Source organism: Caloenas nicobarica, chromosome 18 (assembly GCF_036013445.1).
Source record: "Caloenas nicobarica isolate bCalNic1 chromosome 18, bCalNic1.hap1, whole genome shotgun sequence".
Classification (NCBI taxonomy): domain Eukaryota; kingdom Metazoa; phylum Chordata; class Aves; order Columbiformes; family Columbidae; genus Caloenas; species Caloenas nicobarica.
The window spans coordinates 3,621,736-3,633,946 of NC_088262.1; the positions used below are offsets into that span (position 1 = coordinate 3,621,736).

The window sequence follows — 12,211 nt, forward strand, 5'->3', positions numbered from 1 at the left end:
GAAACAAATTTGATAACTAATTTGATAACCTAATCAGCATTACAAAGCTACATAATCACAGTTACAGCAAGTAGATGTTGTCATCCTCTGGGCGAAGTAAATATAACCTTTAGCTACACATGGGCAATGTCTCCTGAAGAACTCTAGGCCCTGTTGTACCTGAGGAAACAACTACTTGTGCAGAGAATGCCTTAAAAGTGTTGTCGTGGTCCTTTGTCTTATTTCTTTGTCTCCAGTGTCTGAAGGTGACATGACAAGGTCCTACAAAATCTGTCCTTTCCTCCTCTGTAACACAAAACCCCTCCCAAAGCCTGGTCTGTTGCAGTACTGCAAAGCTTTTTCACAGAATTTTGTGACTTCCTTCCCCGCTATGGTTTTTCTGTGTTTGTTTGTTCAGTTTAATTTCTTTTAAGACAACCTCCACCCTGCCATCGCAAATGTTTCTAACGTGGAAATGCTGACAACTAACCACAAGACCGGAATACTTTTTTTTTTTTTTTTGCAGCTGGCATGTGTAAAAACGCAGCTGGAAGGAGAAGAACTGGGAGCGTTTGTACATTTTCCTGTTGTGGGAGCCTGTTCTTTGTCAGAAACCCACAAGAAAAAAGCCCTTAAGACGCGGACAGCCAGGTGCTGGAGGCAGAGAGGGGCCGTGGGGAGGAGGGGGCGGCCGGCCCGGGGCAGCCGCTGGCGGCTCTGGAGGGCGGTGGCAGGAAGGGGTTTGGCGGGCTCGGCTCGTTCCTGCGGGCGCTGAGGGGCCGGGGCCGAGGCCATTGTCCCTCCCCTGAGGAGCCGACAGGGCGGCCCGGCCCGGTGCGTGAGGGCAGGAGGGGCCGTGGGCTGGCGGCCTGTGGAGAGAACGTGGCGCCATTAACCCGCCTGCCCTGTGACTCCTGCTCTGCAAGGTCACTGAGGGGCGGGCTGGCTCACCCGGAACTGAATGCTTCTCTAAGAAGCATTGATTTTGTGTGTGGCTAATGGTGAATTGTTATAGCGGGCGGTGAATCCGTGTTCTTTTAAAATAGTTTCGTTGTCAGCAGGGTCTCTCAGGTACAGCAGCTTTACATGGCGTGTGACAGAGCTTGGCCGGTTCCCTCAGGATGCATGGCCGGGGTGTCCAGGGATGACAAGTGCTGGTTCAAAACGCTGGTTTCTCTTTGGGAAGTGAGGAAGGCACGTTTCAGCAGAATTATTAAAGTTATTCCCAGTCCCAGTTTCTCATCCTGAGAGGTCTTTCGTTCTGGAAGAGCTCCTGCTACAGTAGATGTCTGCAAAAGACTTTGCTAAAAATCCCCACGCACTGGCAGTCGTGTCTGGTGGTGGTTACGTTGAGCAGTGGCGCCAGGTGAGGAAGCAGGTGAGTTCTTCCTTTTGGTTTCTGTAAAGTCTGCTGAAAGATTTTCTTTCAACTTGCATCAGCTTGTTGAGTGACTGCCAACTGAATTTTACTTATGAAACTGATGTGGAATAACGCTGGGAGACTCATCAAGCAATACAAAACCAATGGGAATGAACAGGGAAGAAAAAATATTTCCAAAATGAATTCCCTCTCCAGCCAGAAGGTTCTGACTTTTACTCTGGCACTGTCCATACTCTGCAATGAACCTTGCAGAACTCAGGGCTTTTTTTTCTGCTACATCCAGAAATGCTGGATGTTAAGCAAAACAAGTGCAAGTGCTGGTGGATAAGCACATTGTGATAGTGACACAGACTGTGATGTCTGTTGGTGATCTGAGGAATTTGCTAACCCAGCAGAAGACAGCAATTAAAGATGTTCTCAAGATGTAGAAGCAGCCGCTTATGCCCACTACTGGAACAGGAAAGGTTTGACAGGTGGTACCAGAGACTACAGTTCTAATGTAAATCAGCAAATAGATTTCACACCTCTGAAAGAATTTCTCTGCTTTTGTCTGAATACATTTCTAAGGTACATGGAAATGCGTGCTACATGAAATTCAAGACTAGATTCCAAGTCAAGACTAGATTCTTTCATGTCTAGATTCCTAATTTTCTTTTCAATGTGACATCATATTGATAAGGAAGTGTACAGCCAAATACTAATAATTAGCTCCTCTTCTATTCAAAAGAAAAATTTCCGTGTGAAAGCCTTGGTGATATTCTCTCATTATCAGTTCCTGGTTCCTTCTGTTACTTTTCCAGATCTAGTTTATATTGCCATTTGGAGGAGGTGTTGGGTATCGGTAATCACAGGTTTCACTGCAAAAGGGGAGGTGAGGGAACCACAGTGTGCTTGGCTATAGTGGTCATCTCCCAGTAGGTGGTGCAATTGTGAAACACTGTTTATTCAGGGAAGCACAAACTTTCCGCAATCTAGAGTTTCTGTACATTGTAGAACTTCTAGACTTCTGAGGGAAAAACAAACAAACAAACAAACAAACCCCCCAAAACAACAATATTAATTTATTTAATGTTCTTTGTAAATATTCAAATCCAGGGATAAATTTAATTTTTTATTCTTCTGTAGGGAGGTATAAAGAGGCACTTTTAAAATAAAGACAAATGATGCAAATGTCTCACATTCAAGAGAAGACGATATACCCCGAAAATATTTGCAGAACAAACATAGTTCATTCCTGGTTTCCCAGGGATTTATCTAGAGTTGTGAAAGCAGCTGTGTTTGTTGCACTTCTATTGTCTATGAGTATACTGAAACAGGAGGTGATAATGAAGCAAAATAGTTCACAGTTGCAAGGAACCAAAACGATTAAAGGATTATACACATCAGGGACTGGGGGATTAGAAATCAGAGCTGCTTTTCTATTCGTGATTTAGATACTGGAAAGCTTGTGTTGACTTCAGTATAGATGGAAACAGATCTCTGAATTTTTATAAATTTTAAAATAAAATTTAGAATATCCCGAACATTTGTTGATACACTTCTATAGCAATTAACTGCTTTTAAAATCAGTGAACTTATACAAGAAATCATGTGGAGCCTCCATTATGAGGGACAAGATTTAATGGCCCCATAACGTTGTGTTAAGATAAATGTTTTGTCAGTGAATCTGCGAGACAGAACTTGAAGGCAACACACGTAGAGATTTCGTCTTTTCTGAAGAAAGCGAAATTCCCATCAGAAACTGGGCCTTTGAGACCAGGAGACAACGCTGAGGGGCCGCGGAAGATTTGCTGGAATCAGCGAGGAAGCAAGATGTCAGTCCTGAAGACTGGCACTGCTCTGTGCTCTTTGCTGTCATGCGTGCCAGCTGGAGAGCAAATGAAAACAAACAGCTGAAATATGCTGTGAACTCCTGGCTTCCTGTCCTGTCATAAGGGACTGGCTGAAAACATTGTATTTGCACAGGGAAAAATTTGAAAATCTTATTCAGCATTTTGCCATTAGTTAAGAAAGTAGGCTTTGCCTCTGATTTTAGGCAAAGCTCTCCTTAGATGACAGAGCTGATGGGTTTTAGGAAATGTCGTATTAAGCAAGTAGCAGGGGACCCAGCCAGCAGAAATATGAATCATAAATTCCCAGATGAGCACAACTTTAATGTTTAAGGGTCCGATTCCTTGGGCAGTAGATTAATGGTTCCATAAGTTTTGAAAGGCATTGCATCAGATTAGAATGACTATTTTCTCTGCCTCAGGTGGTGTGTTGCATTTTTGAGGTCAATCCTAGTTTTCCTAGAAATATAATAGGAACTGAATAGAATTCTATATGATGTATACTAGAATAACTTTGATGTTATGTATTTCAGAAAAACATATCTGAAGAGATCATACTAAGATGACTATTGGGAAAATTTGCAGCTGTATTACTGGCACAGCTACTTTAAAGTTAAAATTCTTTAAGTCAATCTGATTTTCAGTTTAACAATGGAAGATGACCTCAAACCATTCTTTTGTGTTTGAAATGCTTTTCTCCTGACTTTCATGATATTTTGGCTTAGATTCCTGCGGCTGAATTTACTTCTTGGATTTTGGTCAATACCAGCTAGATTTTCCTCTCCAGGGAAATGTTGAGAGCTTATCAAGAATATGAGTGTCTAATCAGCCTGTGAGGTCTTATAGAACATCCTTCACTTGGGAGTGACATCTCACAACAGCCTCAGGTTTTGGGACCATTAAACCTTACTCCTGACCTAGTTAATCCCAGGAGCTGACCTTTCCACCGGAGTCTGCTTCTGAACTCAACCGTATTGGCTCAGTCTGAAGGATATTGACCCACACGCACTTTCTCCTTCCCTCTGTGTTGCAGGGAGGAGAGCCTTTGTCCCCTCGTGGGAAACACTAGTGTGGTTTTGCCGAGCTGTGTCATGCTGAATTATTTTATGGGGGAAGGGGGAAATCACCTTCCTTCCTATTTTTTGTTATCAATAGCCAAAGTTGATGTACCTTTGTTCTCCACCTGCCATGTGTCCTCCTTCTCTTTTCCTTTACATGGCTCTGGAGACCATTGTTGGCAAACAGCCAAACCGTCAGTCTTTTGTTGGTGGTGTATTTCAAACAGGCTGGATTAAGCAGAGCAAACACTATTGCTAGTTAACCAGCTACTATTGCTAGTTAACCAGCTACTTCTTAGTCATTAACGGCTCTGACTATTGTACCATTCTGTACTCCCTGCAAAACAGCTAGATAGGTACTGGTTCATGCTGCTGATGCACTGTTAAACAAATGAATGTTTCCCTCCTGCTTCCTTTTGCAAAATATCACACTTCTGTGTGTAATACAAGCATTGAAGTACACTTATAGCTTTAAACTATTGTTTATGGGGAAAAATACAATTTTCATTGACCCCAGGAGAAAAAAAAAGGCGGATTCACATAAACAGTGAAACTTATGAGAACTGTATGTCTCATAGAGTTCTGTGGATGTATTTAGTATTGTTTTGGGCAGTGTTTTAGTAAGGCTGGAAAATGACACTGGAAGTAAAGGAAAGCATTGACACTGTCTACAAACGAAAGAAACTAAGCTAATTAGAGTAAAATACTCGATTTTCAAGAAGAACTAAATCACTAGTTACGGAGTTCTGGGACACACAACTTGAGAAAGACTTTTTGAAGGGCATGATTTCAACTCACTTTATCAAGCCTGTAGACTGAGTCAGTGTTAGGGCTCAAGTGGAATGATTTAACTCTTGCTCCAGAGAATTCTCTGTTTCAGATTGCACCAGCACTGCTTCAGATTTCTGCTGAGAAATGAAACTCCAACTGGTTCTTTTCTTGTGGGATTTAAGTTTTATGATTGTGCATGCCTTGCACTGTCTCAACTACATAAAATAAAATCTTGTGTATTTCTGTGGTTTTGATATATGATGGTAGTATGAGAGTCCATCTATCAATATTCTAGTCTAAGACAACAGTAGCTATGGTTTCTGAGATAATTTGAATGTATTGTGCAGTAAAGCTGTTCTTTGCCACAGCAAAGATGAGACACCTAGCAATGGAGGCAAAAGGGAAAAGTGAATAATTATATACACGTATTCTCCGAAAGAGTTCTCCATGTCAGGATGAAGGGAAATATTTGCTCAAGGATCTGCTGAGGTCAAGCAGCAAAGGTAATTTGTGTTTCTAAATGGTTAATCGTGGCTTTAAAATACCCGTATTGACAGGAGCTACAGGATAAATGTCATTGGAACTTCTTGTTTTTTTCATACACCTTAAGAAATTAAACAAAGCAAATGCGTTTGGTGGCGCCCTCAGGAAAAGTCTAGTCACTTCCTGAACCGTAATCTGCCTGTGAGCAGCAGATACATTCTCATTGTTTCCCATTTCCAGTTTCCAGTAATGGGAACGATTACTTGATCTAGCCAGTTTCTGTTGAAGATCTGGGAAAACGTATAGATTTTAATGGCAAAATTTTATCTGTTTCCATAAAACAACAACAGGAAAAAAAAACTCATAACCTCGTTTTGGTACCTGAAGGCATCACATCTGATGATGAATATTGTTTTATTTTGGAATTAAGTGTCTATTCTTCAGAAACGAGATGTATCTTGCTCTTCTGGTGATTTTCTTGCAGTGTAAGTTTGATAACTAAATATCTGGGTGGATACATGTGTTTCTGGTTTGTTTGGGCTTTTTACTGTTTCCTGTTACTGTCTCTCAATCTGTAGACTTTGAAAATAACATTTCTTTTCATTTTTTTCCAGGTTCAGGACTTTACACTCAGGAGGGAGGTAAGTAATTATAGATTTTTTTTCACATAAAATTTTAAAATAAGTAATTTAACAAATTCCTCAGTTGTTGGTGTGCATCCGTAACAGAGTTTATCTGGTTTTGTAGCACTATAGCTCAGTATGAAATTTGGCCTTGTAAAAACAAAAAATATATACATATATTACTTGGTGGTGTTTCTTGGTATAGTGTGTAAGTGAGAGGTGTGCTGTTCGTATTTTCATAAATGTTTTGGTGAAATCATTCCTAATTTGCTTTAGTGTGGCATACAAGAGAAGAGATGGGAGAGGAAATTTACTAGCATTTTGTTTTGATCTTTAAAAAAACCCTCTCATGCCCAGAAGCAAGGGGGTAGGATAATACTATAGAATATAAGTTAAGGGCACTCTCTCTTGCTCTTTTTATTGCAAAAGAAAAGATGATGTCTGAGCAGAGTACAGAACTTGCGTTCTGAAAGGAATGCATTTACTTTTTACGTTATCATCTTGCTGACTTCCAGCACGTACACTCTGCATAATTTTTTTCCATCACTAGGGAGGAATGTTTGCCCCTTGTTGTCATATAGGGTATTCACATGCATAAAAACCCTAAAAGAAAACATGTTTGCATTGGTTTTATGCCCAAAACTCTCTGTAGCAAGAACAATTTATAAATAGCTGGTACGTGTGCATGGCAAGGGACTTCTTTAGATGCAGAAAGTTTTCCTGTTCTAGTAGCAAATTTCTGATACAAATCCTGGCCAAAATGGGCATACCCAAAACTGTTAGTTCTAAAGGAAGGGAAAGTGAATGAACTCATAAATCTTTGTCTATAGTTGTTCATCTAGCTGTGTGAATAAAAATATTAATTATACCAGGATTCTAATAATTATAAAATTTTAAGCTGCAAATTATTTATCATTGCTGTGGTTATAAACACAGAAGCACTATATATATGTTAATGTTATTATAAACTTTCTTAAAGCACTTTTGAATTTTTAATTTTTTTAAATGGGAATATTGTATTCAGTATATTTTTTCAGGGCCTAAGATATCTAAATTATAAATATTTTGAAAACATTGCTTCTTCATATGATTCTGTATTTGAATTAATCGGGGTATGATCGCTAAGAACTCTTGAGAATATGGTTGCTGGGCTGCCAAAAATGTAAAGTTAGGTATGTACATGTTTGCTTGCAGAACTTGAACCCAAATATCTTCTGTTATGCTCTAGTTACCCTAAACTAAAGATTTAAGATTATGGCAAGCTTGTGAGTTGTGTATTTGAAGTGGAATTTTTTTACTGTCATTTTTCAGTTTATTCAGACAAGTGTAAATACAAAATTTTGTTCACCTCTGAGATCTCCTAGAGTTGAAGACAACAGACTATGAGAAATAAGGATAACCAAGAAGTAGCTGCCAACCTATTCCAGTGTCCTCTGTGTCTTCTAGGGACTTTAGTAGATTTGGCCATGAGCACGGCCAAGTCAGTGATTCTCTCAGTCCTCAAAGACAAAGGCTGAGCAGCTGGACAGCGTGTGCTGTGACAATCAGTAGTTGCCTCTTGTGTGTCCGTGCAGCAGAAGGTAAAGCTGCTACCGCTGTCAACATCTGTGAGATCTGACCAGGAAAATTAGAACACCTGCTACTAGAGTAAAATGAATTAAATTTTGTGACTAAAATGTAGCAGCTTGAGATAACAGTATTATGTAGTATTATGTTGGACAAACTGAAAATAAATATAACTCTTTTTTTTCCAAGTTTTTACTTTCAATACAGTTGAAATCGAAGTTCAGCCTTCTGTCAAAGTAAAGAATGGAGCTCCTATGTCAATTGTCTGCCGTGCTGATATTAGCAAAAGTACTGATTTCCAGCTGAAGCATAATTTTACAATTTTTAAGGATGGCAAGCTTGTGTTCATGACTGTAACAGACAAAGAAGATGCAAAATATGAAATATCTGTGGCTAGATCTTCAGATACAGGAGAGTATGAATGTACCGTGGAAGCACGTGGAAAGACAAAATCTAGTAACTCCTTACATGTTTGGGTGAAAGGTGAGTAACAGTTTTCTAAGATACAAAAAGAGAACAACCTTCCAGGGGAAGTAATAATAGTGCTAAATAAGATGCGTTGCAAAGTGGTTTTTATCCATAGACATCACAGTACTTTACAAGAATTTAGTACTAAATCCTGATGTTAAGGCACAGAACTGAAATCATGATCCCAAGGCTACATGGCAGATCAGTGATGGGAGTACAGTCCGTGCCTCCGGTACCACCATCTCTGTCCTGAGCCCCTGTTCCGTAGACTAGAGAAAGCACTATTTGTGAAAGCGTGTGCCTATAGATCACAAACACGATGGGGGCAGGTAGATTACTGGAAAAGATGGAAATAATGCATAGAGATTCTCACTTTGTGACAGCCATTGCCAAAGCTACTATCAGCTGTGGAGTGTTTTTGCAGACAATGTTATATCAGTCTTGTTCTTCCATCTCTTATGAGAAAAGTGGCCACCTCCATCTATACTCTTTCTAGCCGTGTGTTCTTGACTGCAATTCCCCTTAGAAAAGCAAGTTGGAAAGAATTTGTTCAACATTAAGTAGTTACGGGGTTGTGCAGAGCCTGTAATTTTCCTTCAGAGCCCTGCATCTCTAGGTACAAAAGTTGGGATGGCACTTACTTTCCTTGCTTGCTCATTTCTGAGTGGCAATAGGAAACACTGAGGAGGAAGCAGTCTTGCCTTCAAAACAGCAAGTTTCATACTTCACACGTTGCATCAAGATTGTATTACACTCCAGAGGGACATTTTGTTCTTCTGAAGGTGCCTTGACATGCACCCACACGTCAAAGGAACTGTCTTCAAAAGCTCAGTTCTTGGAAATTGTTTGCATCTGTCCATCAGCATAAATCACTACCATAGTCATCAAGATAGTGTTTCTATCAGGATTATGAAACGTTCTACTTCTTGTTTTCTGTTCTAAGGAATGACCAAGCCAATCCTGACTGCTGAGAAAGAAGAAGTTTTAGAGGGTGAAGTTGTGAAATTACGTTGTGAGCTGCCAGAAGAAGTACCTCCTTTACATTTTTTTTTCCGGAAGATAAAGACAAATTCAACACCTAAAGAAAAACGTGTATTTGAACCACATAGAAATTTTTCTGAAGTGGAATTTTCTGTTGAAGAGGCGGATAATATTTTACAATTTGATTGCTTTGGTAGGAGATTGGTACAACTCGAATTCGAAGACTCAGAACACAGCAACACAACACTTGTTACGGTCAGGGGTAAGCTGCTTAGCTTTTCTTTTTACATTACTTTGCTTGCTATAGTTAAAACGTTGGGCCACAAGTTTATATATATTTTCTTGCAGAACCATTTATAAAGCCTACTCTGAATGCCAAGCCCTCAAGTAATATTACAGAAGGAGACAGAATACAGTTTGAATGCTCAACTGTGGTGGCCCGAATGCGTGACATTGAAATCCTACTTCAGAAAAACAAAACAATACTGAAGAGTGTACACGATGAGAAGGTTTTGAAATACTCTACGGTAGCTACTCTAGAGGACAGTGGTGAATACCTGTGTAAGGTGGAGCAAGGGAGAGCATCTAAAACAACCAAATTGAATGTTGTTGTGTCAGGTAACACTTCTGCTCATCTTAGATTTTACTCAATGGATTAATATTCAAATTTAAATTTACATTTGGTAGAACTCAAGATCCAAGTGTAACTTCCAGAACCAAGTGTAAATTTTCCCTAAGTTAAAGGCTGTTTAGATTTAGGTTTTGGTTTCCGATTTTTGCCTGCCACTAATACTTTCCAACTAAAATAGTGCTTTAAAACAACACACGAGAAGTGGTTTCAAGTGATTGCTAAGTTTCTGTTTTTCCTGAAAATATAATTATATACGTGATTATTTTTTCCCCGATCATAAACTTTCTTTATGTCCTTTATTCTGTATACTTTGGAATAGGTAGTCATATTCCTTTAGGCTCAATTTGAATGAATTAATTATCTTTTTTATTTTGCAGAGTTGTTCCCCAAGCCAATATTGGCTGCTTCTATGAGTAATCTGGATGAAAATAAAGAATTAACTTTGAGTTGCAGCATTAGTGGTTTTCGGAAAGCTAACTTCTCTATATTTCGAAAAAATTCAAATGGAAACATCTGGTTGAAAAATTCTAGAAACTTAACAATGAGAGTTAGTGTGAATGATACTGGATCCTATATCTGTAAAGCCGAAGTAAAAGGAATAGTCAAGGAGAGCAAACCTGTAAGGATAAATGTTTATGGTGAGTTGATACAGGGGCTTAGAACCAAATGGGGAGGGGCGGAAATCAAAACCGTAATCTTATAAATAAGCACATCTGTTTGCAGAATCAGTCTCTAGTCCGTGAACTAGCAGGCTGACTGTTAGTTCTTGCAATATTTCTGTGAGTCGTGCTTGTCATCTTTAGCTGTAGAGGATTTGGCCTATCATGATCTCATCAAGTCAGAGTTTTCCAGAGCTAGCCCTAGGAGAAGTGAGTTAGCACATCTTGCTTCTGTTCCCTTGATTCTGTGAGGTGCCAAATAAACTCTCACCCATTACCATCTGCAGGAGCTGAAAATGCTCTGCAAACATTTCACTCATCAGTTTGGTCTGAAACTCTGTCTGTGTCTGCCTTGTATCCCTCCCTCTGGCCCTCCAGGCAAAAAGCCATGCAAGCCAGAGGTCATCTGGATAGCTCTGCTCCAGAAAAAACACGGGTTTTGCTATCAATAGAAGCCCCTCACCAGCACACTAACTATAAACACTCCAGTTTCCTTCCCTCTCATGGAACAAGCACAGTCAGTTCTCAGGGCTGTAAAGGGGGAGGAACCGGGTTGTGACTCACTGTGCTGCAGAAACAGAGCTCCCCGATTAGGTGCTGCAGGATCTATCTCAGGTAATACGTGCGATGGTACTCGCATGTGTTTTTCCTCTACAGAATTACTCCTTGGGTCAGAGCTAGTTCTGGAGTTTAGATGATCTACAGCTGTGGCACTGATCTTTTTTTTTGTTTGTTTTCCTTTACATTCTCCTTCTATGCTATTTTATTCCAAGTCACATATGTTTCATTATCTATGTTGTTGTTTTGTTCGAGTGACCCCCTGCTTCAATTCTGTCAATGAAGAAAAGCTTCCCAATGGAGGCTGTGTGTGCAAACTAGCTAAATATTATATATTTATATATTTTATATAAAATAATACTGTATCTTTCAGCCTTATGCAGTGTAATTTGCAACAACTTTTTGTTTTATTTCCCTTTTAGCTCCAGTCTCCAAACCAACTCTTTCTGTTGTCAGTGGTTTACCGGAGGTGGTTTTAGGGAAACCCCTATGGTTAATCTGTCGTTCAGTGATGGGAACACCGCCAATAATATTCACATTCTACAAAGGAAATGAAGTTAAGAAAAGAGTAACTAATGACACATATGCTATGTTCTTGGATGAAAATATTAGACAAAATGACAAAAGAGGATACAAATGTGATGCTAGAAATAATCACTCCAGTGGTATGAAAACTAGCAATATTCTGAACATCACAGTAATAGGTAAGTCTGTTTAATTCTTCTTGTCTAATGTCATATTTTGATTTTTGAAACTGTAGCAGCAAATGATGGACTAAGCAAAATGGATGTGAAATGTTTACAAATTTTTGCTCACTTGAATTAAAAATAGTTGGAGATCTGTATCACAGACTATTTGTCACTAAAGCAAAAATTCCGATGGTAATCTGAATCAAGTTAACTACAATTGAGTCTATTTTAATGTTAAAAAGAGATATGACTTGAAATCTTATAGAAGCTGGTTTAGTAAAATTGATGATTAAAAATTTCAGGACCAGATCCATTTTCTTCATATTTGATTTTCATAGGACTGGATTAAATGTATATAATGATATTGGAGATAGTCTATGATTTTACTCACTAAAATAACTGGGCTAGCTAGATTCCTGGTGAAAGATGTAAATCCACAGTTTTGAAAATCTCTTTAAATACCACGGTTGTTAGTTGCAGCTTTGATAGGCACCGAGGTTCAACACCAGAAGCTGCAGTTGCTAAGTAGCTCTGA

The 12,211-nt window shown here is 39.2% G+C and overlaps 1 protein-coding gene across 6 annotated transcripts in view; it reads left to right on the plus strand.

The window, feature by feature from the left end:
- Positions 1 to 5,704: 5,704 nt before the first annotated feature.
- PECAM1 (platelet and endothelial cell adhesion molecule 1) overlaps positions 5,705 to 12,211 on the plus strand; it is a 28,964-nt gene continuing 22,457 nt past the window's right edge. For 5 of the 6 annotated variants that reach the window (XM_065648152.1, XM_065648157.1, XM_065648158.1 and 2 more), the window contains exons 1-7: positions 5,706 to 5,986; positions 6,116 to 6,142; positions 7,880 to 8,173; positions 9,102 to 9,401; positions 9,488 to 9,757; positions 10,148 to 10,408; positions 11,410 to 11,691. In XM_065648152.1, the coding sequence (XP_065504224.1) occupies positions 5,953 to 5,986; positions 6,116 to 6,142; positions 7,880 to 8,173; positions 9,102 to 9,401; positions 9,488 to 9,757; positions 10,148 to 10,408; positions 11,410 to 11,691 (1,468 nt within the window). In that variant the 5' untranslated portion in view covers positions 5,706 to 5,952. Of the gene's footprint in view, positions 5,987 to 6,115; positions 6,143 to 7,879; positions 8,174 to 9,101; positions 9,402 to 9,487; positions 9,758 to 10,147; positions 10,409 to 11,409; positions 11,692 to 12,211 lie in introns of all 6 variants that reach the window. The other variant, XM_065648153.1, reaches the window with a different exon arrangement.